Source organism: Telopea speciosissima, chromosome 4 (assembly GCF_018873765.1).
Source record: "Telopea speciosissima isolate NSW1024214 ecotype Mountain lineage chromosome 4, Tspe_v1, whole genome shotgun sequence".
Lineage (NCBI taxonomy): Eukaryota > Viridiplantae > Streptophyta > Magnoliopsida > Proteales > Proteaceae > Telopea > Telopea speciosissima.
In genome coordinates, this window is record NC_057919.1 from 12,748,996 (window position 1) to 12,775,013 (window position 26,018).

The 26,018-nt window shown below is 38.9% G+C and overlaps 6 protein-coding genes across 6 annotated transcripts in view; all 6 read left to right on the forward strand.

The window, feature by feature from the left end:
* Window positions 1-3,443, forward strand: part of LOC122658420 (aspartate--tRNA ligase, chloroplastic/mitochondrial) — a 33,512-nt gene extending 30,069 nt beyond the window's left edge. The window contains exons 14-15 of the mRNA XM_043853373.1: window positions 1,165-1,222; window positions 3,244-3,443. Of these exons, the coding sequence (XP_043709308.1) occupies window positions 1,165-1,222; window positions 3,244-3,413 (228 nt within the window). The 3' untranslated portion in view covers window positions 3,414-3,443. The remainder of the gene's footprint in view (window positions 1-1,164; window positions 1,223-3,243) is intronic.
* A 2,927-nt stretch (window positions 3,444-6,370) lies between these two features.
* LOC122658980 (agamous-like MADS-box protein AGL62) lies at window positions 6,371-7,042 on the forward strand. The gene has a single exon (XM_043854149.1). It carries the CDS (start codon window positions 6,371-6,373, stop codon window positions 7,040-7,042), a length of 672 nt encoding a protein of 223 aa, XP_043710084.1.
* Window positions 7,043-10,478: 3,436 nt separating this feature from the next.
* On the forward strand, window positions 10,479-11,150 carry LOC122660206 (agamous-like MADS-box protein AGL62). The gene has a single exon (XM_043855421.1). It carries the CDS (start codon window positions 10,479-10,481, stop codon window positions 11,145-11,147), a length of 669 nt encoding a protein of 222 aa, XP_043711356.1. The 3' UTR covers window positions 11,148-11,150.
* Window positions 11,151-13,856: 2,706 nt separating this feature from the next.
* LOC122658981 (agamous-like MADS-box protein AGL62) lies at window positions 13,857-14,528 on the forward strand. Its single transcript, XM_043854150.1, has one exon. The coding sequence runs from the start codon at window positions 13,857-13,859 to the stop codon at window positions 14,526-14,528; it is 672 nt and encodes a 223-aa protein (XP_043710085.1).
* Window positions 14,529-17,535: 3,007 nt separating this feature from the next.
* Window positions 17,536-18,210, forward strand: LOC122658983 (agamous-like MADS-box protein AGL62). Its single transcript, XM_043854151.1, has one exon. It carries the CDS (start codon window positions 17,536-17,538, stop codon window positions 18,208-18,210), a length of 675 nt encoding a protein of 224 aa, XP_043710086.1.
* A 6,258-nt stretch (window positions 18,211-24,468) lies between these two features.
* On the forward strand, window positions 24,469-24,873 carry LOC122658984 (pathogenesis-related protein 1A-like). Its single transcript, XM_043854152.1, has one exon. It carries the CDS (start codon window positions 24,469-24,471, stop codon window positions 24,871-24,873), a length of 405 nt encoding a protein of 134 aa, XP_043710087.1.
* Window positions 24,874-26,018: the final 1,145 nt, after the last annotated feature.

Here is a 26,018-nt window from a genome sequence, read left to right on the forward strand (position 1 = left end):
TTGCTCTGCCCATTGATGGTTATATCAATCACATCAGCTCTCCATCCAAAAATGGTAGGCTTTATAGGAAAACTTATCTTCACAGTGCCTTGTAAATAACTTTCCCCTAAAATAAAATGAAAATGTAGCTTAAGTTTTATATCATGTACCATTTATTATAACAAAAATGTGCTAATGGGCAGTCCAGTGGGTTTGGGGTATTTCAGCAGGCAATCAAGCAGGTAGGGTGGGTCAGTGGACCATGCCCAGTCCCAACCCATTTGTTATTGGGGCTAATATACCATGGTAACAGCCCATTTATTAATCACATTGGCTTCAGCTAGGGTGGAGCAGGTGGGTTAGGCAGGCTGGCCTGAGAATTGTTATCTTTCTTGCTGCACCTTTTCTCTTTGCACTTTTACAGATGCTAGCTCCTTAGTTCTACAATGTTATGTGTAGGCATCAGAGTTAAATCGGTCAATTCCCAGTTCTTCATCTATGTATTTATGTATAGATACGAGGATTGACTAAATTGGTTGACCATCCTTCCATAAAGCCTGAATATCCGTTTGGTGGCATGTTTGAGAAGACTCTTATTGAAAGGGAAGCAATTACTATGTGTTTCAGGCTGGACATTGGGGATAAATGTTCTCTGGCATGATCCGGGGGGGGGGGGGGAGTGTTATGGATGTTATCGTAGTCAACAGGGTGTATTGGTCAACTTTCATATTTTTGTTGTATTTTTAATATGAGGGTCAACTAGATTGATTGATTCACCCTTCCCTATTCAGCATTTATTAAAATTTTTATTTCGTATCTTTTTGCTCTGCTCTTTGTTTTTCATCATAAATTGTGGCACACTTCTGATATCCTTTACTCTTAATAACTTAATTACTATCTGATTATAACAGAAGATGTATTTTAATTGTGGAGATATTTTTGGGTCGTCTGAAAAATATGACATGCTTCCTATTGAAAGCATAATAATGACTAGTTAATGATTTCCGGCTAGGCTTGTTTCTCAAAATTGGCTCATAAAATATTGACACCTTCATTACTGTGTTTATCATCCAATTTGTTTCTTGGGAGTCAATTTCTCGTTGTAGCAAAGATGTTATTTCCTAAGAAGGTAATTTGGAAGGTTTCAAGCTCTTTCATAACAGGTAATGTGCATTTTGTGTGCAGGCTGAAGAAAATTTTGGTTATCTTCTCGAGGCTTTGGACATGGGAGCTCCTCCACATGGTATGGAATGCATTAGCCTGATTCAAACATGTTTACATATTAGTACAAATGAAGACTACAATGGACAACAGATTTAGTTCTAATTCATCAATAGTATTCAGACCTGCTAATGTAGACTAATCTAAACCAGAAAAACCAGCAAGTGGCTAGTTCTTAACAGGATCATAGAACAGACTAGAAAGGACCAGAAATAGGGGGAAATGTATAACTAAGAGCATAAATTCAGCATGGCTTAAAAATTAGGTCGAGTGTTGATCAGAACCAGTAGAATAACTCTACAAATTATCTCTGAAAACAGAGAAGTGCTCTGACCTGAGCAGACAATTCCTTGTGGCACTAGGAAAACAGGACTGCAGTTCTGGAACTAGAATTCTAGTTTCTGGAATCAGAATTTGACACCAGAGTTTGAGAGAAGTATACCAGAAACTAATGTACTAAATTTGAGACAATTCAGAGTTTCAGACCAGTAACGACAGAGATATTGAAGAGGAATGCAAACTGAAATTTAGAAGAAAACAGGGGTTCCACAGGTACGAAAAAGGTAGGAATAAACTGACTTGTTAAGTAGATAGAAGAATGTAGACGATAAAAGAGCAGGAATCCACATGCTGTCGTTTTGGAGATAGAAGATTGAAGAAGTCAGAAGAGCAGAAATCCACCTAATGTGGTTTTGGAATCCACCGAAAACCACTTAGAAGAACAGCACTGAATCCACAGTAGTTGCTGGAAAACTGAAGTTTATTAATATATAATTTTGTGGGTTAGGCCATAGCCCAGTACAATTATAGATTTCATAAAATGACTTAACACTCCTAAACTGATTTAGAATTCCAACTACTTGGAATCATAATTGTCACAGCGTCTAGACAACCCAAGGCGTTGGAGGGTTGCTGGATGTCAAGGCGACACCAACGAGGCACCTAGGCATCCGTGCCTTGACAATTATGCCTAGAGTTGTCAAGACAGACATGTATTTGACACTCAATACTCAAATTAATACGCTAAATTCCGAACATAGACTTGGAATGAAATCTAGCCTAAAATTCCTAATCATTCTTGGACCCCAAATACAATTCAAACTTAGACACTCCGACTGTCTCCTACTTAATTAACTAGTAAATCCTGTATTCCTAAGACTCTGACCCCAGATACAATTCAAACTTAGACACTCTGATGGCAGGCTGTCTTTTATTATTATTATTATTAGGGTAAATTACACATCACCCCCTGGTTTTCAAACGAAACTCAGATCACCCCTTGGTTTTTGAAAAAACTCAAATCACCCCCTCTGCAGTAAACGGTGTTAATCTGCTATTAGTTATTGGTGTGAAAGGACTATTTTACCATTGTACTAAAACATTAAAATTAAATTTACAATACTACCCTTCCTTCATCGTCAACATTGGTCAAGGGTAGTTTAGGGATTTAAATTTATTTAACTGGCTGACATCATCACTTAACCGTATAAAACTAACGGTAGGGACTAATTTGTCATATTGGGGTCTAAACCAGGGGGTGATCTGAGGTTCGTTTGAAAACCAGGGGGTGATGTGTAATTTACCCTTATTATTATTTGGAGGGTGGGGGAAGGCTGTCTAGGATAATGTCTAAGAAATGATTAGTTGGCAAGATTGATACCAAAAAGCTGAGTCATATAATTAACTAATTTCTGGAAGAAAATTCCTTTCATCGCATGGTCAGCAATCTTAGGATTCGTGAAAATCTGCAAGTTCATGGCTATTGCCCATTCAAGACTCCGATAATGCTCCACTGATAGAACTATCTTTGTCTGCATCGGTTTGGTCTTGTATGCCTGCAACTTGTAAATGCAGAGCATATTACCGGCTTCCACTCAAGGGTTATAGCACCTAGACATTCACTTATTCTTACTTTGATCTTATTTGAGGTTAAAAATACGTTTAAATTTTTTTTTTTAAAATGTGTTTGTTCCATGAATTATATAATTGTGCTTGGACCTTGGGGTGTGGCCAAAACTGAATCATCATGAATGTATGCTGCAGGGGGAATTGCTTATGGGTTGGATCGGTTGGTGATGCTGTTGACGGGTGCTAATTCCATCCGAGATGTTATTGCCTTCCCAAAGACCACAGCTGCCCAGTGTGCCCTCACTCGTAGCCCTTCAGAGGTTGATCCCCAGCAACTTAAAGACCTCTCACTTTCTACACAATAGATATTCTTTCCCCTTCAGCAAATAGATGCTAGTATTAAAATTATTTGGTTCCTGCCCCTTGTAATGGTTATTTTTGGAGCTTTTACATTTTTTACTGTACAGCGTGTTATGGGGGAGGACTGACAGATGTAGTGTACAGTATTCAGATGAAAGTTTAATCTTTAGTTTGTGTCCTTTATTGCAAATCCTTGGATCTTGGAATTTGACTGGTAAGCGAAGAGACCCTCTCCCTCTTTCCCCAACAAAAATGTAATTAAAAAGTCCTTAAGCAATGTTTTCTGCTCTGTCCACATTATGACGTAGAAGTAAAGGGTCCCTAACGTCCCAAGGAGGAGTGACCACGGAAAGAGGGCACAGATTTTACATTGATGGGTTTAAATTGCATTTTAGGGAGGAAAAATCAAAGCTAATGCCACCCTTCTTCCCCTCCTCCACCCCTTAACCCAATAGTCTTGAAGAATGTCAGAGTAGGCAAGTGAGAATTACCTGCCTTTCTTGGGTTTGATCCAGCAGGTTCAGGATTTGTCCTTGCTGGGAGACGGTGATGACACTACTGCTTGACTGCGCTACTGTTTGATGGGAGAAAAACCATAGGAAACCATCCAAAGCATAGGTTTCACTGGTTCAATCACTGTTGATCACTTTTACCATTGCACTTCCTTCCCAAATCCCAATGCTTGAAGTGGTGAGGACGAAGTCAGACATGTAAATTGGGTGATTGGAAGTTCGGAATTAACAACATAATCCACATTCTTTATAACCATCCGATACTACTAGACAATATAGCATTGGGCGTCGGTGATTCTTGAGGTTGGACCTTGGATTAGTCGAAGAGGAGAGGATAGAGAGTGGAAAGAAAAGTTGAACGAACTCGAGGATGCTGCACTGTTCAACGTGACATACAGATCTTCACTTTGGTGCTTCAAATCAGTGTGCAGTGTGCAATTCCGAACATGGTTGTAACCAGTAAGCTTTTGTTAGTTGAGGGAAGGCCATTAATATTTGCGGAGAAAAAAGTTTACCAAGACTGTTAAATACTACAGCTGCTTTGATTCCATTTGATTGCAAGGGAAATTAGAGGAAAGAAAGTAAAATTTTAAGCCTAAAAAAAGAGAACTTTTGTTTGGTTGTGTGGACCCTATGCCTAGACACAGGAGCACACAAAATTACCACTCCACCCCCTGTGAAAACTAAAATCCTATCTATGTTGATGTCCCTGTGTTGGTTGAAGAGCCTCATGACTATGCAACGCTCCTTTGCTCGTTACTTAAATATTGATCTTACCATATTTAGTAATGGTGTTTTTTTTTTTAATAATTTTATATAAATTTTCAAATTCAAAGAATTCAAGGGGTATCGATTTGAAATAAAGTGAATTTTTAAAAGTAAATATGAAATGATTTAAAATTAGTAATATAATCATGTAGGGTAATGATTACGAAAGTTTCATTTTTAAGCTTAAAAATTTCTTTTCCTGTCCCATTTTGGCTGGAGTGGTATGAAATAGCAATATGATACTTCGAGATCTATGGGTTTCTACAACATTGAGATTTGTAAACAAGCTTTGAGGAAGTTGAATTGACTACCAGAAAGACCTCAGCCAATTCCGGGCAAAATTGACCCATTTTTGAATCGAGAATTGGTTCCAATCGGTAATCCAATTCTAATTCCTCAAACAATGTGTGTAAACAAGTGCCATAAAAAACGTCCCAGTGCACAAGCCTCCGGCTACTGCAAAGTCTGCAAAGGGCAAATATATGCAACCTAACCCTGTATTCAGATCGTCTACGACACCCTGCCCAGAGCGGCCTGAGCGACGCACAAACAGGGCGCCCTGCAATGACCGCCTTACCCCGCTCGGGCAAGGTGCTCGGGTAGGGGCAAGGCGGTCATTGCAGGGCGACCTGTATGTGCGCCGCTCAGGCCGCTCAGCCCATGGCACCGTAGAAGATCAGGGTCCCCTAACCCTGGCTTTGCGAAGTGACTTTTTCATATTCTGAACCTGAAACCTGATGGGTTCCAATAGCGCAACTCAATCATTGCCCCAAGGGTTGCCTACTCAAACCAAACCATTACTAGTAGCCCGTCTTGCTCATTACATGTTTGTTATGTTAATTTTTAGGGGTGCAGTTCTCTGTGTCGCAGCGCAGCCTACGCCGAGTTACGTGGGGTGGGCGCAATGACCATCCTACCCCCCCGCACAGGCTGCCCATGTGCCTGGGCACAGGCTACGCTGCGGCACAGAGATCATTCTCCCATTTCGGAAAGAGCCAGCATATACATGCATCAGCATGGATGTTTCAAGTCTCACAGTTTTCTTTTTGACTAGTCAATGACCAAAATCTCATGGTAATCCAATACTGATCATATGTGACCTGGATTTTCTAGTGTTTAATGTCTCCTCATGCAAGTAAAACCAAACTTAGAAATTCAAGATTTATCGAGGCACTAATGTAGGACAACAAATACTATTCCATATAACTGGAAGGCTAATTAACATGATTAGCTGGTCATTGTGTGAAAGTAATCTCAGATTTTACCTTAACAGACATTCCTCTTCTTTTTTCATAACACCACATTATGTAAAAGGAAATATGAGCATGGCTTTCGGATTTCAAGTCGACATTAATGGAGGTCAAACTGGAGAATTAAGATTGACAACCCAGAAAACTAGATCCTATAAGATTTTTTGTATCTAAACTTTCCTAATTATTGGCTAAAGCTTCAGAGATGGAAATAAGATGATAAAGAGGCAAAAAATTTAATACATTTGGACAGATTTGAGACATTAAATGATATTGAAGGAAAGAAGGCCTATAAATCCACCTTCTTTAACCTCAATTCTGTGTCAACTGAGTCCAAAGAAGAACAGTTTCTCTATTTCTCTGTTTTCTCTTTCTTTCCCTTGGTGGGAGGTGAAGTTGTCTTTCTAGTGTTTCTCTTATTGTTTCAGTGAGATGGCAAGGAAACAAAGCTTGGGTCGTCAAAAGATTGAGATCAAGAGGATCAATTGTGAGGCTTCTCGACAGGTTACCTTCTCTAAACGCCGAGCAGGGCTGTTCAAAAAAGCTAGTGAGCTCTGTACTCTGTGTGGTGCGGAGACAGCCATCCTTGTCTTCTCTCCTGCAGGGAAGGTGTTTTCCTTTGGCCACCCAGGTGTGGGGTCCATCATTGAAAGGTTCCTCACTGAAAACATTAATCCGCCACAGGAAGCCGCAGCGTTGCCTTCTCTTGTGGACGCACACCGTGGAGCCAGTGTTCGAGAGCTGAATCGAAAGTACACAGAGGGTCTCAACCTGATGGAAACAGAAAGGAAGCGAGCCGAGGCATTCAACCAATCGAACCCAGAAGCGAAGCAGAGAGAGGCATGGTGGGAAGCACCCATTGAAAATATGGGATTGCTTGAGCTTCATCAGTTAATGATTTTTATGGAGGAATTTAACAAGAATATGACGAAAAGGGTTGAAGAGCTTGTGGGCAAAGCTGCTGTTACCTCCCCTTTCATTTCTATCATTTCAATGGGAATGGTGGATCGTTTTGCAGCAGCAAGAGGAGCTTACCCAAATCCAATTAATGCTTCTTCTTCTCTCTCTGGTTATAGTTTTAGTCTTGGACGTGGTCTTTTCTGAACTATCCTTCTCTCTCTCTCTCTCTCTCTCTCTCTGTTTGCCTGTGTCTTATCGTTTTAATTAGGGCGATTGTTCAGGCCGCGCTCAAACACATGGGGCAATTATTTTGACTATTCTAGGAGACGGAGCGATTATTTCGCCCACCTCCATGTGTCTGGACGCATCCTGGACTCCCAACACAGGAAACATTTGACCTTTTAATTATATCTATATTGTTCCGTTAGGGGTCATCTATCTAAGCAAAGGATAGACATATGAATAATGTAGTTTGGATTTTTAATCTCCAATCCAATAATGCATGTGTTTTTCAATTTTTTTTTTTTTGGAATCAAAATAAGTGGAGAAATAATGCATCAAACAACAAAAGTGGACGTGCCTTGGAGCAACGGTTAAAAGAAGAATAACCAGGGAGACGTGGAAATAGCCTCTCCGCCAAGTAGGGATAACCGTCAGAGAGATTGCAGTTTTCTATACTTGGATAGGATCCAAATTTAAATTAATCCATAAGAAGTTAATATAAAATTCATGTGTTTGAGTTGTCAGGATTCATAATTATCACAATTACTGCCATTTCAAATGCCACAGTTATAAATCACTTATAGCTGTGGTTTTAAAAATTCGCAGTTAAATATCCATAGCTACAAATGTGTTTTATTGTAGTGTTAGCCATTGGGTAAGTTCCTCTGTGTTGGTTCTAGTTAAAGGTGTCAATTGGGCGGTTTGGTTTTGGTGTGAGTTTCAGGGAACCAGAAACCGAACCAATAGGTACTTTTTAGTTTTAGCTCGGGTTGGAATCAGGTTCGGTTCAGTTTGTGATATCGGTTTAAATTTTGTTCGACTCGGTTTGAAACATGGGTATAGGCTGGTTTTGGGTAGGGATTGGGTAGAGTTTTTAGGATTTGGGGGCTTGGTTTTAGTGTTCGATTTGGTCCTATCGGTGGCGTCGAATTAGCCCAAACTGAGCCGAAACTGAATTGTGATCTAATCCGTAAACCGAAGCCGAACCAATAAGGCTTGGGTTCCATTTGGATCGAGCTCTATCGGGTCGGGCCTGTCCGATTTAGGTTTTGATACCCTTATTTAAGTCTAATATGCTATGTCTAATATATTATATATACAAAGATGCTTTTAAAGAGATCCCAAAAACGCATTTTTCTACATTCAAGCCAATATTGCATGTTTCCTAGGAGCCAAGCCAGCTCCAATCTTAATAAGTGCCATCCATGGAGAGTTATATTTTGAAGAATTTTTTTTTTCTTAATTAGTATGGAAATTAAACTGTCTTAAGTGGTACCATATATATGCTATTACCATACACAGTCCAGGTAACGCCATTGATGGATCATCTAAGCAATTACTATGTTTCTGAATTCTGATCATATATCATACTCAAAAGAAAGTAAAAACAATATCATAGCATGTCTCCTATTACATTTCTAAAGAGCACCACAGTTACCCTAAACAAGGTTCATGCAAGGACAACAAACCCAAAACTAGAAGTCAAATAACTCATTTTCCCTCTTAGATTTAAAAACTTTAATTTGCCTCTTGGCAAATTTTGTTAGGATTGAATCTCAATGTATAGGTACAGGACTTTGAGGTTTGCATGTCTACAAAACTTGGGACCTGGCTTTCTTCCAGCCGTGGCGGGAACTAGAGGATCCAGCCCAACAAAAACAGGGTGAGTTTGAATCATTTCATTGGGGGGAGGGGGGTGTGGGGGCACCTGTGAAATGACCCAAACACTCTTATTTTTGCTGGGTTGGACCCTCCAGCTCCAGCTACGGTTGGAGGAGAACCGAATTCCAAAATTTGGGCCTCATTCAATTTATCACAGGTGGGTCCAACTAAGGTCCTTAGGTTAAGCAGGTGGGTGCTAGGCATGGTCGAGCCTAATTAATTTATCAATCAAACCAAGTAAAAATTGAAAAATAAACGCCGTGTATGAAAACCTTTTCCATTTAATTTTGATTACTTTGTTAAATTAAATACCGTCAGTTTTCATAGGGGTGCGGATGTAATTGTTCAAACAATGGGAGGTTGATTGTAATTGAACCAAACTACAAGGGAGGTACATGTAAATTTCTATAATAAAAACCGGAAAAAAAAAGAAAAAGAAAAAAAAAAATCTCTTTGGTTCCTCTCCTCTGAATTATTTCACTAATCTGAATCAAGGATTGAGATATCAATAACGGTCTCTACCGATACCAAATCCAATACCGGTATTAACCTAGATCGGTCAAATTTTCCTAAATTAAAAATCAAGTTTTTCTTTTACGATTTTTACCCTTGATCCGATACCAATACCGATACCGATAAGATCTGATTGAGCCAATTGATCACTGATACCGATAAGATCCGGCTGAGCCAATATCAATACCTCAATCCATGATCTGAATAAGACGAATTATGTATCTCAAAAAATGAAAGACGAATTATACGATAAAATTCGAGTCGAACAAGAAAAAGTTTGCGATCTTTTGAACCTTGCAAAAAAATTGGACGACCCAAAATTTTTCCAAATAAATTCCGTAAGAAAAAAAAAAAACCCCACCCATGGATCCGGCTCCTCTCTAGAGCACATCGTGCGGCTGGGGAGCTCCGATCCACATGCCAGCACACATCCCAACATGCTGACGTGTGGATCGATGCCTCCCCAGCCGCACGATATACACTGCATACCATGCATCGCAGGAGAAGAGCGCAATCCCCCACAGATGGGTACTAAGGCCCTGCTGCCTCTTGGAAAAAAAATCTCAGATTTTACCTTAACCGACATTCGTTTTCCTTTTCCATAACACCACGGATCCAGATCTTCAACGGCACACCTGTCCGTCCTGCCTGTGCTGCGCAGACATAGGGCTACCCGCAAAGACCGCCTTACCCACATTCGGGCAAGGAGTTTGGACAAAGGTAAGGCGGTCTTTGCGCATGACCCTGTGTTTGCGTAGCACAGGCAGGACGGACAGCTGCGCCGTAGACGATCCAGATTATAACAGCACATCACATAAAAGGAAGTAAATATGAGCTTGGTTTCGGATCTCAAGTCGACAATGGTGGTCAAACTGGAGAAATAAGATTGCCAACCAAGAAAACTAGATCTCATAAGATTTTTTTTGAATCTAAATTTTCCTTAGTGACTAAATCTCTCAAGTAAATAAGTTTGTTACCAAAAGTAAAAGTTATAAAAAAGTAAAGCTTCACAGAAGGAAATAAGATGATATAGAGGCAAGAATTTTAATATATTCGGACAGATTTGAGAGATTAAATGATATTGAAGGAAAGAAGGCCTATAAATCCATCTTCCTTAACCTCAATTCTGTGTCAATTGAGTCCAAAGAAGAACAATTTCTCTAATTTCTCTATTTTCTCTTTCTTTCCCTTGGTGGGTGGTGAAGTATAGTCTTTCAAGTGTTTGTCTTATTGTTTCAGAGAGATGGTAAGGAAACCAAGCATGGGTCGTCAGAAGATTGAGATCAAGAGGATCAATTGTGAGGCTTCTCGACAAGTCACTTTTTCTAAACGCCGAGCAGGACTATTTAAGAAGGCCAGTGAGCTCTGTACTCTCTGTGGTGCTGAGATAGCCGTTCTTGTCTTCTCCCCTGCAGGTAAGGTCTTCTCCTTCGGCCATCCTGGTGTGGAATCAATCGTTGAAAGGTTCCTCACTGAAAACATTAATCTGCCACCGGAAGCCGCTGCGTTGCCTCTTGTGGACGCTCACCGTGGAACTAGTGTTCGTGTGCTCAACCAACAGTATACAGAGGTGCTCAACCTGCTGGAAACAGAGAAGAAGCGAGCTGAGACACTCTACCAATCGACCCCAGAAGCAAAACAGGGCGAGCCATGGTGGGAAGCACCCATTGAAAATATGGGATTGCCTGAGCTTCAGCAGTTGAAGATTTTTATGGAGGAACTCAAGAAGAATATGAAGAAACGTATTGATGAGCTTGTGGCCACTGTTACCTTCCCTTTCTTATCTATCAATTCAATGGGAGAGGTGGAAAGTTTTGCAGCAGCTAGAGCTACCCCAAATCCAAATAATTCTTCTTCAATCATCCCTTATGGAGATGGTTATGGTTTTAGTTTTGGACGTGGTCTTTTCTAAACTATTCTTCGTCTTCTTCTTCTCTCAGTGCGTGTGTATCTGTTTTGTTGTTTATATTTATAGGGAGAATGTTCTCTGTGCCGCAGCGCAGTCTGCGCCCAAGCACATGGGCCTGTCACTCAGGGGGCAGGGTGGTCATTGCGCCCACCTCCATGTGCCTGAGCGCAGCCTGCACTGTGGCACAGAGAACAGCGCCCCATATTTATATTGAGGGAATTAGTTTGTTGTTTGGGGGTGTTTGGATCATTTCATAGGTGGATCCCACCTGTGAAATTACCCAAACACCCCATGTTTTAGCTAGGCTGGAGGAGAGCTGAATTGACTCTCATTGGTCTCCCACAATGGTATCAGGGGCCATGCGACCATGCAACAATCTTTTGCCCATTACTTAGGCAGCGTTTGGTAAGCATTCTTGGAATGCATTCTAAGGCGATTTCACATTCTTGGATGATACAAATAGTTTTTTTTTTTTTTTTTATCGCACAAGAATTCGAAATCGACCTAGAATGCATACCAAACAGCTCTAAACATCGATCTTACCATACATAGTAATGACGTTTTCTTAATGTAATTTTTATTTTAATTTTCAAATTCAAGGAATTCAAGGGATTTCAATTCAAAGTAAAGTGAATCTTTATAACTAATTATGGAATGATTTGAAGTTAGTAAGATAATCATGTAAGGTAATGCTTACCTTAAAAAATTCTCTTCCATTCCTTTTTTGGCTGGAGTGGTTTGAAATAGCAATATGATACCTGGAGATCTATGGGTTTTTGCAAGAATGAAATGTATAAACAAGCTTCAAGGAAATTGAATTGGCAACCGGATAGACACCAGCCAATTCCAGCCAAAATCAACCGATGTTTTGAATCGGGAATTGGATCGAGCCGATTCCAATCCAATTCGACCAGAATGACCAGAATTGGTGATCCAATTCCAATTCCTCAAACAATGTGTGTAAACATTGCTCCAGAACCAAACTTCATCCTAATATTAAAGGACTCATGACATTTTTAGATTTATAGGGTTTTGTAGGAATGAATAAGATGGCAGACGTTTGCTCTAGGGATCAGTTGAGCTTTAAACCTAAATTTTATGAGTATTACTGAATATATATAATTGACAATTTGACATTAGATAGCTTTGTTTGTTCAGTGGCTAACTTTTGGCTAACTAACTAACAAGGGAAGGGGAAGGGGAAGGGGCATGTTCTGTGGTTCTTATTAGAATAACAAACGCGAACCAACTAGACCTATATATAAGGGTCATAAAGAGCATCCCAGTGCATGAGGCACCTGCTACTACAGGGTCTGGGAGGAGCAAATGTATGCAACCATACCCCCGCTTCGCAAAGAGGCTGTTTCCATGTTTTAAATCTGCAACCGTAATGGTTGCAATAACACAACTTAACCATTGCGGCAAGGCTCGCCCATCTTGTGCATTCCATGTTCGAGTTTTTATTATGGAAAGAGCCATTATATACATGCATAATGTTTCAAACCTCACTGTTTTTTTCAACTAATCAATGGCCAAAATTCTTATGGTAATCCAATACTGATCATATGTGACCTGGATTTTCTAGTGTTTAATGTCTCCTCATGAAATGCCAAGCTTAGAAATCCAAGATTTATCCAGATACTGAATGTTGGCCAACAGATACTATCCCATATAATTGGAAGGCTTACCCATAGACCTGGAGATCTATGGGTTTCTTCAAGTTTGAGATGTGTAAACAAGCTTAGAGGAAGTTGAATTGGCAACCGGATCGACCTCAGCCAATTCCGGCCAAAATTGATCCATATTTTGAATTAGGAATTGGATCCAATCGGTAATCCAATTCTAATTCCTCAATCAATGTGTATAAACAAGGGCCATAAAGAGCATCCCAATACATGAGCCTCCCGCTACTGCAAGGTCTAGGAAGGGCAAATGTATGTAGTCTAACCCCCGCTTTGCGAAAAAACTGTTTCCATATTCCGAACCCACAACCTAATTGTTGCAATAGCGCGATTTAATCATTGCCTCAAGGGTTGCCGACTCAAACCAAACAATTAATTACTAGTAGCCCATCTTGCTCAGAACATGTTTGTTATGCTGGTCAATGACCAAAATCTCATTGTCATCAAATACTAATCATATGTGGCCTGGATTTTCTAGTGTTTAATGTCTCCTCATGTAAAACCAAACTTGGAAATTTAACATTTATCGATGTACTAAATATAGGCCAACTAATACTATTCCATATTAACTGGAAGGTTAATTAACATGATTAGCTGGTCAGATTTTACCTTAACAGACATTAATCCTCTTCTTTTTTCATAACACCACATCATATGAAAGGAAATAAATCTGAACTTGGCTTTCGGATTTCAAGTCGACATGCAATGGAGGTCAAACTGGAGAATTAAGATTGACAGACAACCCAGAAAACTAGATCCTATAAGATTTTTGTATCTTAACTTTACTAATAAGTGGCTAAATCTTCAGAGATAGATATAAGACTATAAAGAGGCAAAAAATTTAATATATTTAAACAGATTTGAATTGATATTGAAGGAAAGAAGGCCTATAAATCCACCTTCTTTAACCTCAATTCTGTGTCAATTGAGTCCAAAGAAGAACAGTTTCTCTATTTCTCTGTTTTCTCTTTCTTTCCCTTGGTGGGAGGTGAAGTTGTCTTTCTAGTGTTTCTCTTATTGTTTCAGTGAGATGGCAAGGAAACAAAGCTTGGGTCGTCAAAAGATTGAGATCAAGAGGATCAATTGTGAGGCTTCTCGACAGGTCACCTTCTCTAAACGCCGAGCAGGGCTGTTCAAAAAAGCTAGTGAGCTCTGTACTCTGTGTGGTGCGGAGACAGCCATCCTTGTCTTCTCTCCTGCAGGGAAGGTGTTTTCCTTTGGCCACCCAGGTGTGGGGTCCATCATTGAAAGGTTCGTCACTGAAAACATTAATCCGCCACAGGAAGCCGCAGCGTTGCCTACTCTTGTGGACGCACACCGTGGAGCCAGTGTTCGAGAGCTGAATCGAAAGTACACAGAGGGTCTCAACCTGATGGAAACAGAAAGGAAGCGAGCCGAGGCATTCAACCAATCGAACCCAGAAGCGAAGCAGAGAGAGGCATGGTGGGAAGCACCCATTGAAAATATGGGATTGCTTGAGCTTCATCAGTTAATGATTTTTATGAAGGAATTTCACAAGAATATGACGAAAAGGGTTGAAGAGCTTGTGGGCAAAGCTGCTGTTACCTCCCCTTTCTTTTCTATCAATTCAATGGGAATGGTGGATCGTTTTGCAGCAGCAAGAGGAGCTTACCCAAATCCAATTAATGCTTCTTCTTCTCTCTCTGGTTATAGTTTTAGACTTGGACGTGGTCTTTTCTGAACTACCCTTCTTCGTCTTTTCTCTCTCTCTCTCTCTCTCTATGATTGTCTGTGTCTTATTGTTTTAATTAGGGCGATTGTTCTCTGCCTGGGAGTGCAGACTGCGCTCAGACACATGGGGTGGTCATTTTGACCATACTAGGGGACGGAGCTATCATTTCGCCCACCTCCATGTGTCTGGGCGCATCTTGGACTCCTAGCACAAGGAACATTTGACCTTTTAATTATATCTATATTGTTCCCTTATTGGTCATCTATGTAAACAAAGGATAGACGTATGAATAATATTACATGGATTTTTAATTTCGAATCCAATAATGCATTGTTTTTCAGTTTATTTTAATCGAAATAAATGAAGAATAATGCATGAAAGGTAAAGGTGGACGTGCCGTAACCAAGGAGATGTGGAAACAACCTCTCTGTGAAGCATGGATAACGGTCAAAGAGAGATTGCAATTTTCAATAATTGGATAGGATATAGATTTAAATTAATCCATACCAAGTTAATATAAAATGTATGTGTTTGGGTTGTCAAGAATCATAATTATCACAATTACTACCATTTCAAATGCCGCATAGTTATAGCTGCGGTTTTAAAAAATCGCAATTAAATATCCATAGCTACAAATGTGTTTTGTTGTAGTGGTAGCCATGGGGAGAGATCCACTATGGTGGTTATAGTCTAATATGTCATGAGTAATATATACAAGGATGCTTAAAGAGGTCCCAAAAGCGCCTTTTCTGCACTATAGTACTGCAATTACAAAGAATAAAAAGAAGAATAAATGTTAAATATGGTTCATTTTCAAGCCAAAAATGCAGGTCTCCCAGGTGCGAAGGCCAGCTCAAGTCTTAAAAAGTGCCAACCATGGAGGGTTATATTTTGAAGATTTTTTTCTCTCTTAATTAGAATGGAAATTAAACTGTCTTTTAAGTAGTACCATATATATGATGTTACCATACACAGTCCAAGTGACGCCATTGATATCATAGCATATCTCCTATTACATTCCTAAAGAGCACCACACTTACCCTAAACAAGGTTCATACATTGACAACAAATCTAAAACTAGAAGTCAAAATAACCCATTTTCCCTCAAATAGTTCTTAGATTTAAAAACTTTTCTTTGCCACTTGGCAAACTTTATTCAGATTGAATCTTGATGTATGAGTATAGGACCTTGAAGTTTGCATGTCCTTGACTCAAGGTGTCCAAGCCCAATGAGACCAGACCCATCAAAGTCACAATCCATTTAATAATCTTTTTGAGTCACACCTTTTTCTTCAAGGGATAGAGGGTTCGCTGAGCAAGCGACATAGAAGAGCGCACTAATGAGATGTAATGGAATGGTTTCGAATGTGGGAGAGCAATGAGGTCATTTCATGTGAAGAGAGAGAGAGAGAGCATTTTTCCTTTGTTTTACAACTCAAATATTGTTCTGGAATTCTTATTAGAATAACAAACTAGAACCAACTAAACCTATATATAAGGGCCATAAAGAGTGTCCCAGTGCACGAGACCTCTGCTATTGTAGGGTCTGGGAGGGGCAAATGTACGCCGCCTTCCCCCCGCTTCGCGGAAAAACTGTTTTCATATTTTGAACATGCAACCTAATGGTTGCAATAATGCAACTTAATAATTGTGCCAAGGCTCACCCACTCAAACCAAACCAGTACTAGTAGCCCATCTTACCCATTCCATGTTTTTTTTTTTCAATTAATCAATGACCAAAATGTCATGGTAATCCAATACTATCATATTTGACTTGGATTTTCTAGTGTTAGATATCTCCTCATGAAATGCTAAACTTAGAAATCCAAGATTTTTCAAGTTGCAAAATGTAAGCCAACAAATACTATCTCTTATAACTGGAAGGCTAACCCATAGACCTGGAGATCTATGGGTTTCTAGATAATTGAGATGTGTAAACAAGTTTAGAGGAAGTTGAATTTGCAACCGGATCGACCTCTGCTAATTCCGGTCAAAATTGACTGATTTTTTGAATCGGGAATTGGATCTAATTGGCGATCCAATTCAAATTCCCCAAACAATGTGTGTAAAAAAAGGTCATAAAGAGCATCCCTATGCACGAGTCTCCCGCTAGTACAAGGTCTGGGAGCGGCAAATGTACGTAGTCTTACCTCCGCTACTGCAAGGCTTGCCCACTCAAACCAAACCAATATTAGTAGCCCATCTTGCTCATTCCATGTTTGTTATACTAATTTATTTTGGAAAGAGCCATCATATACAGAATCGTTATCCCCTCCATTTCTTCACATGGGGCGGAAATGACCACCCTACCCCCTGCCCGAAAACATTGCCGAAGATGGAGTCCACTCCCCACTATTAGAGGAATTGGAGCTGCCCGCAAATTGGAGGTGATAATTATTCTCATATACATGCATGTTTCAATGCAAGAAGATCAATTGTGATGCTTCTCGACAGGTCACCTTCTCTAAAATCTCATGGTAATCCAATACTGATCATATGTGACCAGGATTTTCTAGTGTTTAATGTCTCCTCATGAAAAACCAAACTTACAAATCCAAAATTTGTCAAGGTACTAAATGTAGGCCAACAAATACTGTACTATTCCATATAACTGGAAGGCTAATTAACATGATTAGCTGGTCATTGTGTGAGAGAGTAATCTCAGATTTTACCTAAATAGAAATAAATATGAGCTTGGCTTTCGGATTTCAAGTCGACAATGGAGGTCAAACTGGAGAAATAAGATTGCCAACCAAGAAAACTAGATCTCAAAAGATTTTTGAATCTAAACTTCCCTAATTAGTGGATAAATCTTCAGAGATGGAAATTAGATGATATATAGGCAAAAAATTTAATATATTCGGACAGAATCGAGAGATTAAATGATATTGAAGGAAAGAAGACCTATAAATCCACCTTCTTTAACCTCAATTCTGTGTCAATTGAGCCCAAAGAAGAACAGTTTCTCTATTTCTCTATTTCCTCTCTCTAGTGTTTCTCTTATTGTTTCAGTGAAATGGCAAGGAAACAAAGCATGGGTCGCCAGAAAATTGAGATCAAGAGGATCAATTGTGAAGCTTCTCGACAGGTCACTTTCTCTAAACGCAGAGCAGGACTATTCAAGAAAGCAAGTGAGCTCTGTACTCTCTGTGGTGCTGAGACAGCCATCCTTGTTTTCTCTCCTGCAGGGAAGGTTTTCTCATTTGGCCACCCAACTGTGGAGTCCATCGTTGAAAGGTTCCTAACTGAAAAAAATCCGCAACAGGAAGCCACTGCATTGCCTCTCGTGGACGCACACCGTGGAGCCAGTGTTCGTGAGCTCAACCGAAAGTATACAGAGGTGCTCAACCTGATGGAAACAGAGAGGAAGCGAGCCGAGGCACTCAACCAATTGAACCCAGAAGTGACGCAGAGCGTGCCATGGTGGGAAGCACCCATTGAAAATATGGGATTGCTTGAACTTAATCATTTGAAGATTTTTATGGAGGAACTTAAGATGAATATGACGAAACGTGTTGATGGGCTTGTGGGTAAAGCTGCTGTTACCTCCCCTTTCTTATCTATCAATTCAATGGGAATGGTGGATCGTTTTGGAGCAGCAAGAGAAGCTAACCCAAATCCAAGTAGTACTTCTTCAATCTTCCCTTATGGAGATGGTTATGGTTTTGGTCTTGGCCGTGGTCTTTTCTGAATTAGTCTTCTTATTTTCAAGTCAAGTCATAGGTGAACATACTATGTTCACGGGCCACATCCGTTCAGATGGAATCCACCCTGTGGGACCCACATGAGGTGGATTCCATTTGAACGGATGTGACTCATTTTCGTATGCTCTCGTACGTTAACGTGAGCCCAACTCTTTATTTTTTCTGTGTCTTTCTGTGTCTTTCTTTGTCATTTATAATTATATCTATATAGTTCCCCCTTATAGTCCAACTATGTAAGCACATATGAATAATAATGCATGGGTATTTCAGTTTTTTTTTTTTTTTTTTTAAATTTGATTCATAAAAAATAGAAAAATAAAGCATGAAAAGACAAAAGTGGGCAAGCCTTGACGCAATGGTTAAAAGAAGAATAACCAAGGAGACATGGAAACAATCTCTCCAAAAATCGGGGGGGGGGGGGGGTCGTTATCCCCTCCAATTCCTCATATGGGGGTAGAAATAACCATCCTCCCCCTACCCGAAAACACTGCCCAAAATGGGATCCACTCCCCCCTATTAGAGGAATTGGAGGAATTGGAGGTGATAATTATTCGGGGGGGGGGGGGGTTGTGACTGTCAAAAGATATTGCAACTTTTCTCTACTTGGATTGGATCTATATTTAAACTAATCCATACCAAGTTAATATAAAATGTATGTGTTTGGGTTGTCAAGAATCTTAATCATCACAATTACTAACATTTTAAAAACAACAGTAATAAGTATTGTATATTACTGCACATAAAGAAATCGCAGTTTTTTCCATGACTAATATATACAAGGATGCTTAAAGAGGTCCCAAAAGCACCTTATCTACATTTTAGTACTGTAATTACAAAGATTAAAAGAAGAATAAATGTTAAATTTGGTTCATTTTTAAACCAATAAAGCAGGTTTCCTAGGAGTGAAGGCCATGGCCAGCTCATATCTCCTATTACACTCTTAAAGAGCACCACACTTATCCTAAACAAGGTTCATACATTGACAATAAATCCAAAACTAGAAGTCAAAACAACTCATATTCCCTCAAATAGTTCTTAGATTTAAAAATTTTACTTCGCAAATTTTGTTAGGATTGAATCTCGATGTGTCGATACGGAACCTTGAGGTTTGTATGTCCATAAAATTTGGGTCTCATTTAATTTGTAACATGGTAAATTTTTAAACCGTACATCGTGACAAGATTATTAAGAAGGGGACACAACCTCGATAATTTTGCCTTAAAAAGTCTGTTTAATTATCTTGCTAGTAGTATTAAGGACTAATATTTATCTTTGTCATCAATAAGATTGGGTGGGCCAACTAAGGTCCTGCAGGATGTAGGCATGGTCGAGCACTCGAGCCTAATTCATTTATCTCCCAAGTCAGGCGGCACAGGTAAAAATTGAAAAATAAAATGAGTAACGGAAGAGTTTAATTTTGATTACTTTATTAAATTAAATATTCTGTTACTGTGGTAGTTTGGTTGTCCGAGTGAGTGTTTGGGCATGGTGAGTTTGGGCTTGACTCAAGGGGGTCTAAGCCCAATGAGACCAGACCCATTCCAATCTCAACCCATTTAATGATCTTTTTGGATCATACCTTTTTCTTTCAGAGCGAGGGTTCTTTGAGCAAGTGGCATAGAGAAGCGCACTAATGAGATGCACTGGATTGGTTTCGTATATAGAAGAGCATTGAGGTCATTTCATGTGGGAGAGAGAGAGAGAGAGAGAGAGAGAGAGACTTTTCCCTTTCTTTTAACATGTCCCACCTTGTCTCAATTTAGCATGCATTACAACGCAAATATTAACGCTCTCTTTGGCATAGTTTACATTTATATTTATGACCTATTTATGAATAATCAATTATGATAATAGGTTATGCGCTATAAACAATAATCATTTGGTTACTACTAGACATAATAGATAAGATAATGAAAAATAGGTTTGGTATGCTTAAGTGAATAATATATTATGTATTTTGGTGGGGGCGGGGTGGGGTTGGAGAAAGAGAGAGGGGCAAAAAAGAGACTTTGTTCTAATTTTTATTAATTTTACTAATTTACCCTCACTTAGTTAGCAATTGTGCTCATGTTCATTAATGGTATCCGCATAAATAAACATTAAAAATTTATGCTGATAAATCATAAATAACTCTCGAACTGTTTATGAATTTATGCTTATATTGATTTATTTTAATAAGAAATAAGGATGATAAATCATACCAAACACATCTATTTATGTTTATGTGTCAGATAAACATAAATTTAAACTATACCAAAGAGAGGGACTACCTTTAATTTATTCCTCCCTTATCCAATTTATCTAATCCTCAAATCACTAGATGAATTTAGAATAGAGGAAATTGTTGAGATCTAATAGATTATATAAAGATATACAAAATTAATAGGCACTAATTATATTTTATCATAAGTAGTTACAATGTTGAAAAGATTTACCCAATCTCCATATGAATAAAAAAAAATTTAAATAAGCAACCTAAAATACCCCCAGCCTTTATAAAAATACTATTCCATTTAAAAGGTATCGAATTGACTAGTGGTGGAAAAAGATGAGGTCTTGATTGGCAGTTGACCAATAAAAAGACATATTAATACCAAAAAAAAAAATTTGAAAAGAAATGTAATGACCTTTTAAGACGGGAAACTGATTTGGCCTTTTGATGGTTTGGCTGCACGTAACCATCAGTACTTGCTTTTGCAATAATTATATATCTATGCATCCATAATTTATCCATACATCATTTTTTGGCAAGATATCACTCTCTGGACGGACGTGTAGCGTTTGACTAATGAGAGTGTGCATGTAAGAGGATCAGTTGGAATGAAAATTTTGAGTTTATTGAAAATTGATGGTAAAAACATGTGGTTCTATGTTTGGGCACATGAACCATGTGATCGGTTAACGTTCTTTTTCCATCAATTTTTATAGGTGCAAATCCTTTGTAGGGTAAGTTTTATTGAGCTACTTTGGATAAAAGCGGAGTTACAATAATTAAGCCCATTTTTAATATATGGGTATGCAGATTCTATGCTTTATTTGCAATTTTACATTAGACAAAGAATAAAAATCTACATTATTCTAAAAAAAAAAATTATATTTTTGAGATTAGTGGAGATCTTTGATGATGGTTGAAAGATTTGATCATCCAAACATCGAACAAATACTTAATAATTCAAGTGCAACAAAACTCGACAAATACCAAGTGAAGGATACCTTGATTAAGAATACTAACCTTTGATTAGAGACATGACTTGTTCGATATTCCTATTTATCATTGATGTCTAGTTTCTGAATGATTGTAATATTATTTAGAAAACTTTTTTGTTCCAAATTTCCCACATAACAGTTGCATGTGTTGTAAACACTTTCTACCATTCCTTCTTCTTCTTTTTTTTTATGAAAAGATAATATTATAAAAGGTTAAATATGAACATAGTTTATATGGCAAGCATTCTTAGCCATATTCCTAGCTAAAATTAAACAAAACTGGTTACCATCCTTAACAAAATTCACATCTTGAGTATGGTCAGAGATATATATATATATATATATATATATAAAGTCTTTAAATAAATTCTACGGTCATAGGCATTTGGTGGGAGATGGAAGAGTATCCGAAATGAACTGGTTGTCACTCCAAACTTCTTTAATCTTCAACCCAATGCAGGCAGCGTGGTCGATACCTTTACGAATCGCAAAAAAGAGTACTGTGAGCTCATCCCAAGGATGAAGGGTTCCTGAATCAAAAAACTTAATCCTGTCATCTGTCGAAAAGAAATATGACCATCCTGCGAGATTTAGTTTGGTAATATAGTATCCTACACATATCAAAACAGGAAAGTTGAGCATGGGTAGTTGAAAGCAGTAATTCCTAAGCGAGATAGGTTCAATAACATCCATTACAACCAGGGAAGAAAATGACCGGGGGGGGGGGGGGGAGAGTAAATTCTGATATGTGATCCATTTTTTAGTGCAACGGATCACCCATAATGGATCAGCCAATTGTGAGGCGTGAATCATCCTATTTCTAGCTGTCTAGATAAAATAACAAGTTATAAAAAACACACCAAAAACCCAAAAAATCAATTGTTTGTCCGACATGAGAAGAGAATAAAAAAACAAGGATAAAGTCTTAATACTATCAAATGCCAAGGAATCAGTTCTTAATCCCAAAAGTCTTGCTACCCAGATGTGTTTAACCCAATCACAAGATATGAAAAGGTGCCATGAGGATTTAACACCATTTTCACAAAGAGCACATGAGAAGTCAATCTGAATCCATTTTGATAGAGTAGCCTTAGTAGGAATTTCTACATTTAGCAAACGCTAGAAGAAAAACTTATGAATTTGAATTTTTCAAAAGAACTTCTACCAATGTAGTTCAACAGCAGACAAATTACTAGAATTTGAGGTAAGATAACGAACAACAAATTTAGTAGTGAGGATTCCGTTTTTGGCATTTAAGCACCACCATTTATCCTCAGAATAAAAGGGATCATTTGGGTTTACTATAGATCTCATTATCACATAAGAAACAAATCATGCTTGCAGAGCATGAGAGCACTCTAGAAGTACAAATTCACTTGCATATCATTTAATGATCCTCAAGTCAAGACATTTTTGTCTTGTGCTCTGCATAAAAAAATAAAGGGACCTGATATAATTAATTTGGGTTAATAGTTTTAAAAGGAGTTTCAAAACCCCAAAAAAACCTCTCAATTTTTTTTAAAAGGGGAGATACTTTGTATCAAAAAAGTGTGTTTTAAATTTTAATGTTAAATTTAATTTTAATTTCTAATTCAATGAAACCTCCACTCAATCGAAACCTTGGACGCCCGATAGCCCCAACGTCGTCTCAAATAGGATCTTTATCACCTCTAGTTGGCTGCCTGGCTCAGTTCCCCAGTTCCTCTAACAAAGGGAGGCTGAAATGACCTCTCTACCCATGCCCAAACACCCTGCCCGGGTGGGGTCCACCATCCCCCTATTAGAGGAACTGGGGAACTGGGCCGGTCAACAAACTGGAGGTGATAATTTTCCGTCTCAAATACGGCTTCAAAGTTCAAACTCTGGCATTTTTATCTCAGATGAGATTATTGGAATGGGCCACTGGCCCACTGTGAAGTTTGGACTTGGGTGGAATTCTAATAAATGCCCATCCCAGTGATAGTGTGCCTGATTTTAGCCCAATTAGAAGTGGAGGAGGGCCCACAGTGCCAATCTGGACAGGGTTTCAAGGAATCGTTATCTCCTCCAATTCGCTGCCCCCTCCAATTCTTCACATGGGGGCAGAAATGATCATCCTACCGCCTGCCCGAAAACACTGCCCAAGGTGGGATCCACTCCCCCTATTAGAGGAATTGAAGGAATTGGAGGTACCTGCGAATTGAAGGTGATAATTATTCGGATGTCAAGACTTGGGATGAAACAGATTGGGGCCAGCGCTTTAAGATTCCTACGTTAGATTCTGTCATATTTTAAGCATTGGGAAGCGTTGGGGTGAGATCGTCATTTACGCCCTCCTATGAAAGGAATATGTGCACCTGACCGGACAGAGAACCTGAGAGGAGAAAAATTCGCTTATTTGACAATTTTTGTTTGGTCATTGGTGAGCTGTACAACGCCAAGGATAGCTTATGAATTCGTGGCAGCTGTCAATTATATAGAAATCTGTAAATGCTTTGTACATTTTGTATTGAAATTTTTCTGTATTGAGATATTGTTTAGTGTTTTATGGTGTAAATGACAGCAAAAAAAAACTTTTACTTGTGTTTTAATCGAGTTACAACATGAAATGGATAAAGATTACAAACTGACATGCATCAACGACCTGGAACAACAGAACAACTTTGATCTTAAAATAGCAATCTAAACTTAGTGGTAACTGGTTGGAACTTCCTCACTGCGACCTCCTCTTTAAGAAACTTCTTGTTACTGTCAGCAACTATATAATATGGTGGAATTTGGTGGGGGAGGACCAAAGACTCATCGATCAGTTAATTGTGAAAGACAATTGAAGAACATCATATATGGCTCCCTCGACCCTTTCGTTACCTCAACTATTGCTGCTACCTATTGGCTTGATGTTGTGTGGTACCACGTTGGTGCTGGTCGAGGGCCGTATCCCTCTTTTAGTAGACGGCCATACACACTTTGGGGCCCGTGTTCCTTCTGTAGTACACAATATTTCTCCTGTAGCACACACCCAGGGCCAGACAAGCAGTCAGACAAACTTGGGGAAGGAAATGGCGTACCAGCACAATGTAGTACGTAAGTCATTGGGGTTAGGGCCTTTGACATGGAATGAGACGGTGGCAGGATACGCGCAGAGATATGCGGATCAGAGATCTGGGGATTGCCAACTCGTACACTCGCAAGGACCATATGGGGAGAACCTCTACTGGGCCTCAGGGTCAGCTGAGTTAGAGACTGCCGCAGCTGCCGTGAAGGCATGGGTAGATGAGAAGAGAGACTACGACTATGCCACCAACACCTGCGTCAATGGCAAGATGTGCGGGCACTACACCCAGGTTGTGTGGAAGAATTCCCAACAACTCGGCTGCGGTTCCGTCAAATGCTCCAATAATGCTTACTTGTCCGTCTGTAGCTATTACCCTCCTGGGAATTACATTGGAGAACGCCCTTACTAAAGAGATACACTTAACTAATTCCTAATTATTATCTCTTCTAGCTAGGCAGGCTTATACCATGTGATCTTATTATGTACACATGAAGCAGAGTACACCTATTGGCTAGCTGCTTGTTGGTCTAATTTGCCACTAGCAGTTTTGCTTCTTGGCCTTCTGGTTTAATTACCTTAATTAATCCTTCAATTTTTTTCAATCTCGTGATCTTCATGATTCTTTTGAAAATACAACACACTGCTCGTGGGGATGAACAATATGCCCGGAAAATTAATGAAGATAAGATCGGTCATTAGGACTTCAATTAGCCATGTTGATTCACTGTGCTTATTCATTTTTCCAAACAAGGCCTAAGTGCAAATCCTTCGTAGGGTTTCATTGAGCTACTTTGGATAAAAACGACATTACAAAAGGAAAGAGATTTTATTAAACCCATTTTGTAATATATAGCTATTCAAATTCTTTTCTTATTAAAAAAAAAAAGCTATGCAAATTCTATGCTTTATTGGCAAATTTACATAAGAAAAAGAATAAAAATCTAAACTATTCTAAAGAAATTTTATATTTTTGAGAGTGATGGAGATCTACACATTTTTATCTTGTGCTCTGTTGATGGCAATGTCACAAGCGGAGGTACGAGTCTTCGAAAAATTATCTTCTCCAGTTCCCGGGCTGGCCCAATTCCCCCAAGTGCCTGTAATAAAGGGGGGGGGGGAGGTGGATCCTACCCAGGTAGAGTGATCAGGCAAGGGTAGGGTGGTCATTGCGCCCCCCTCTTACTACAGGCACTGGGGGGAACTGGACCGAATAGGTAATTGGAGGGGAAAAAAATATATCCCAAGTCTTCTTTGTATTATTTTTCCGTCTGGCATGTGCCTAGACGTTAATCCTGTAAATCATCATTCTTTAATATATTCTTTTACTGACCTTTGGTAAATAAAAAATAAAAAATTTAATGTATCTTATTTTGGACTCATTCTTTAATATATTCTTTTACTCACCTTTAGGTTTATTTTTAAAAAAATTAATCTCATCTTATTTTTGACTCATTAATCAATGTTAGGTCTATCTTTAGCATAAGAAAATAAGGGAAATGATATACTTAATTTGGGTTAATAGTTTTAAAAACAGTTTTAAGAGAACAACGTTAT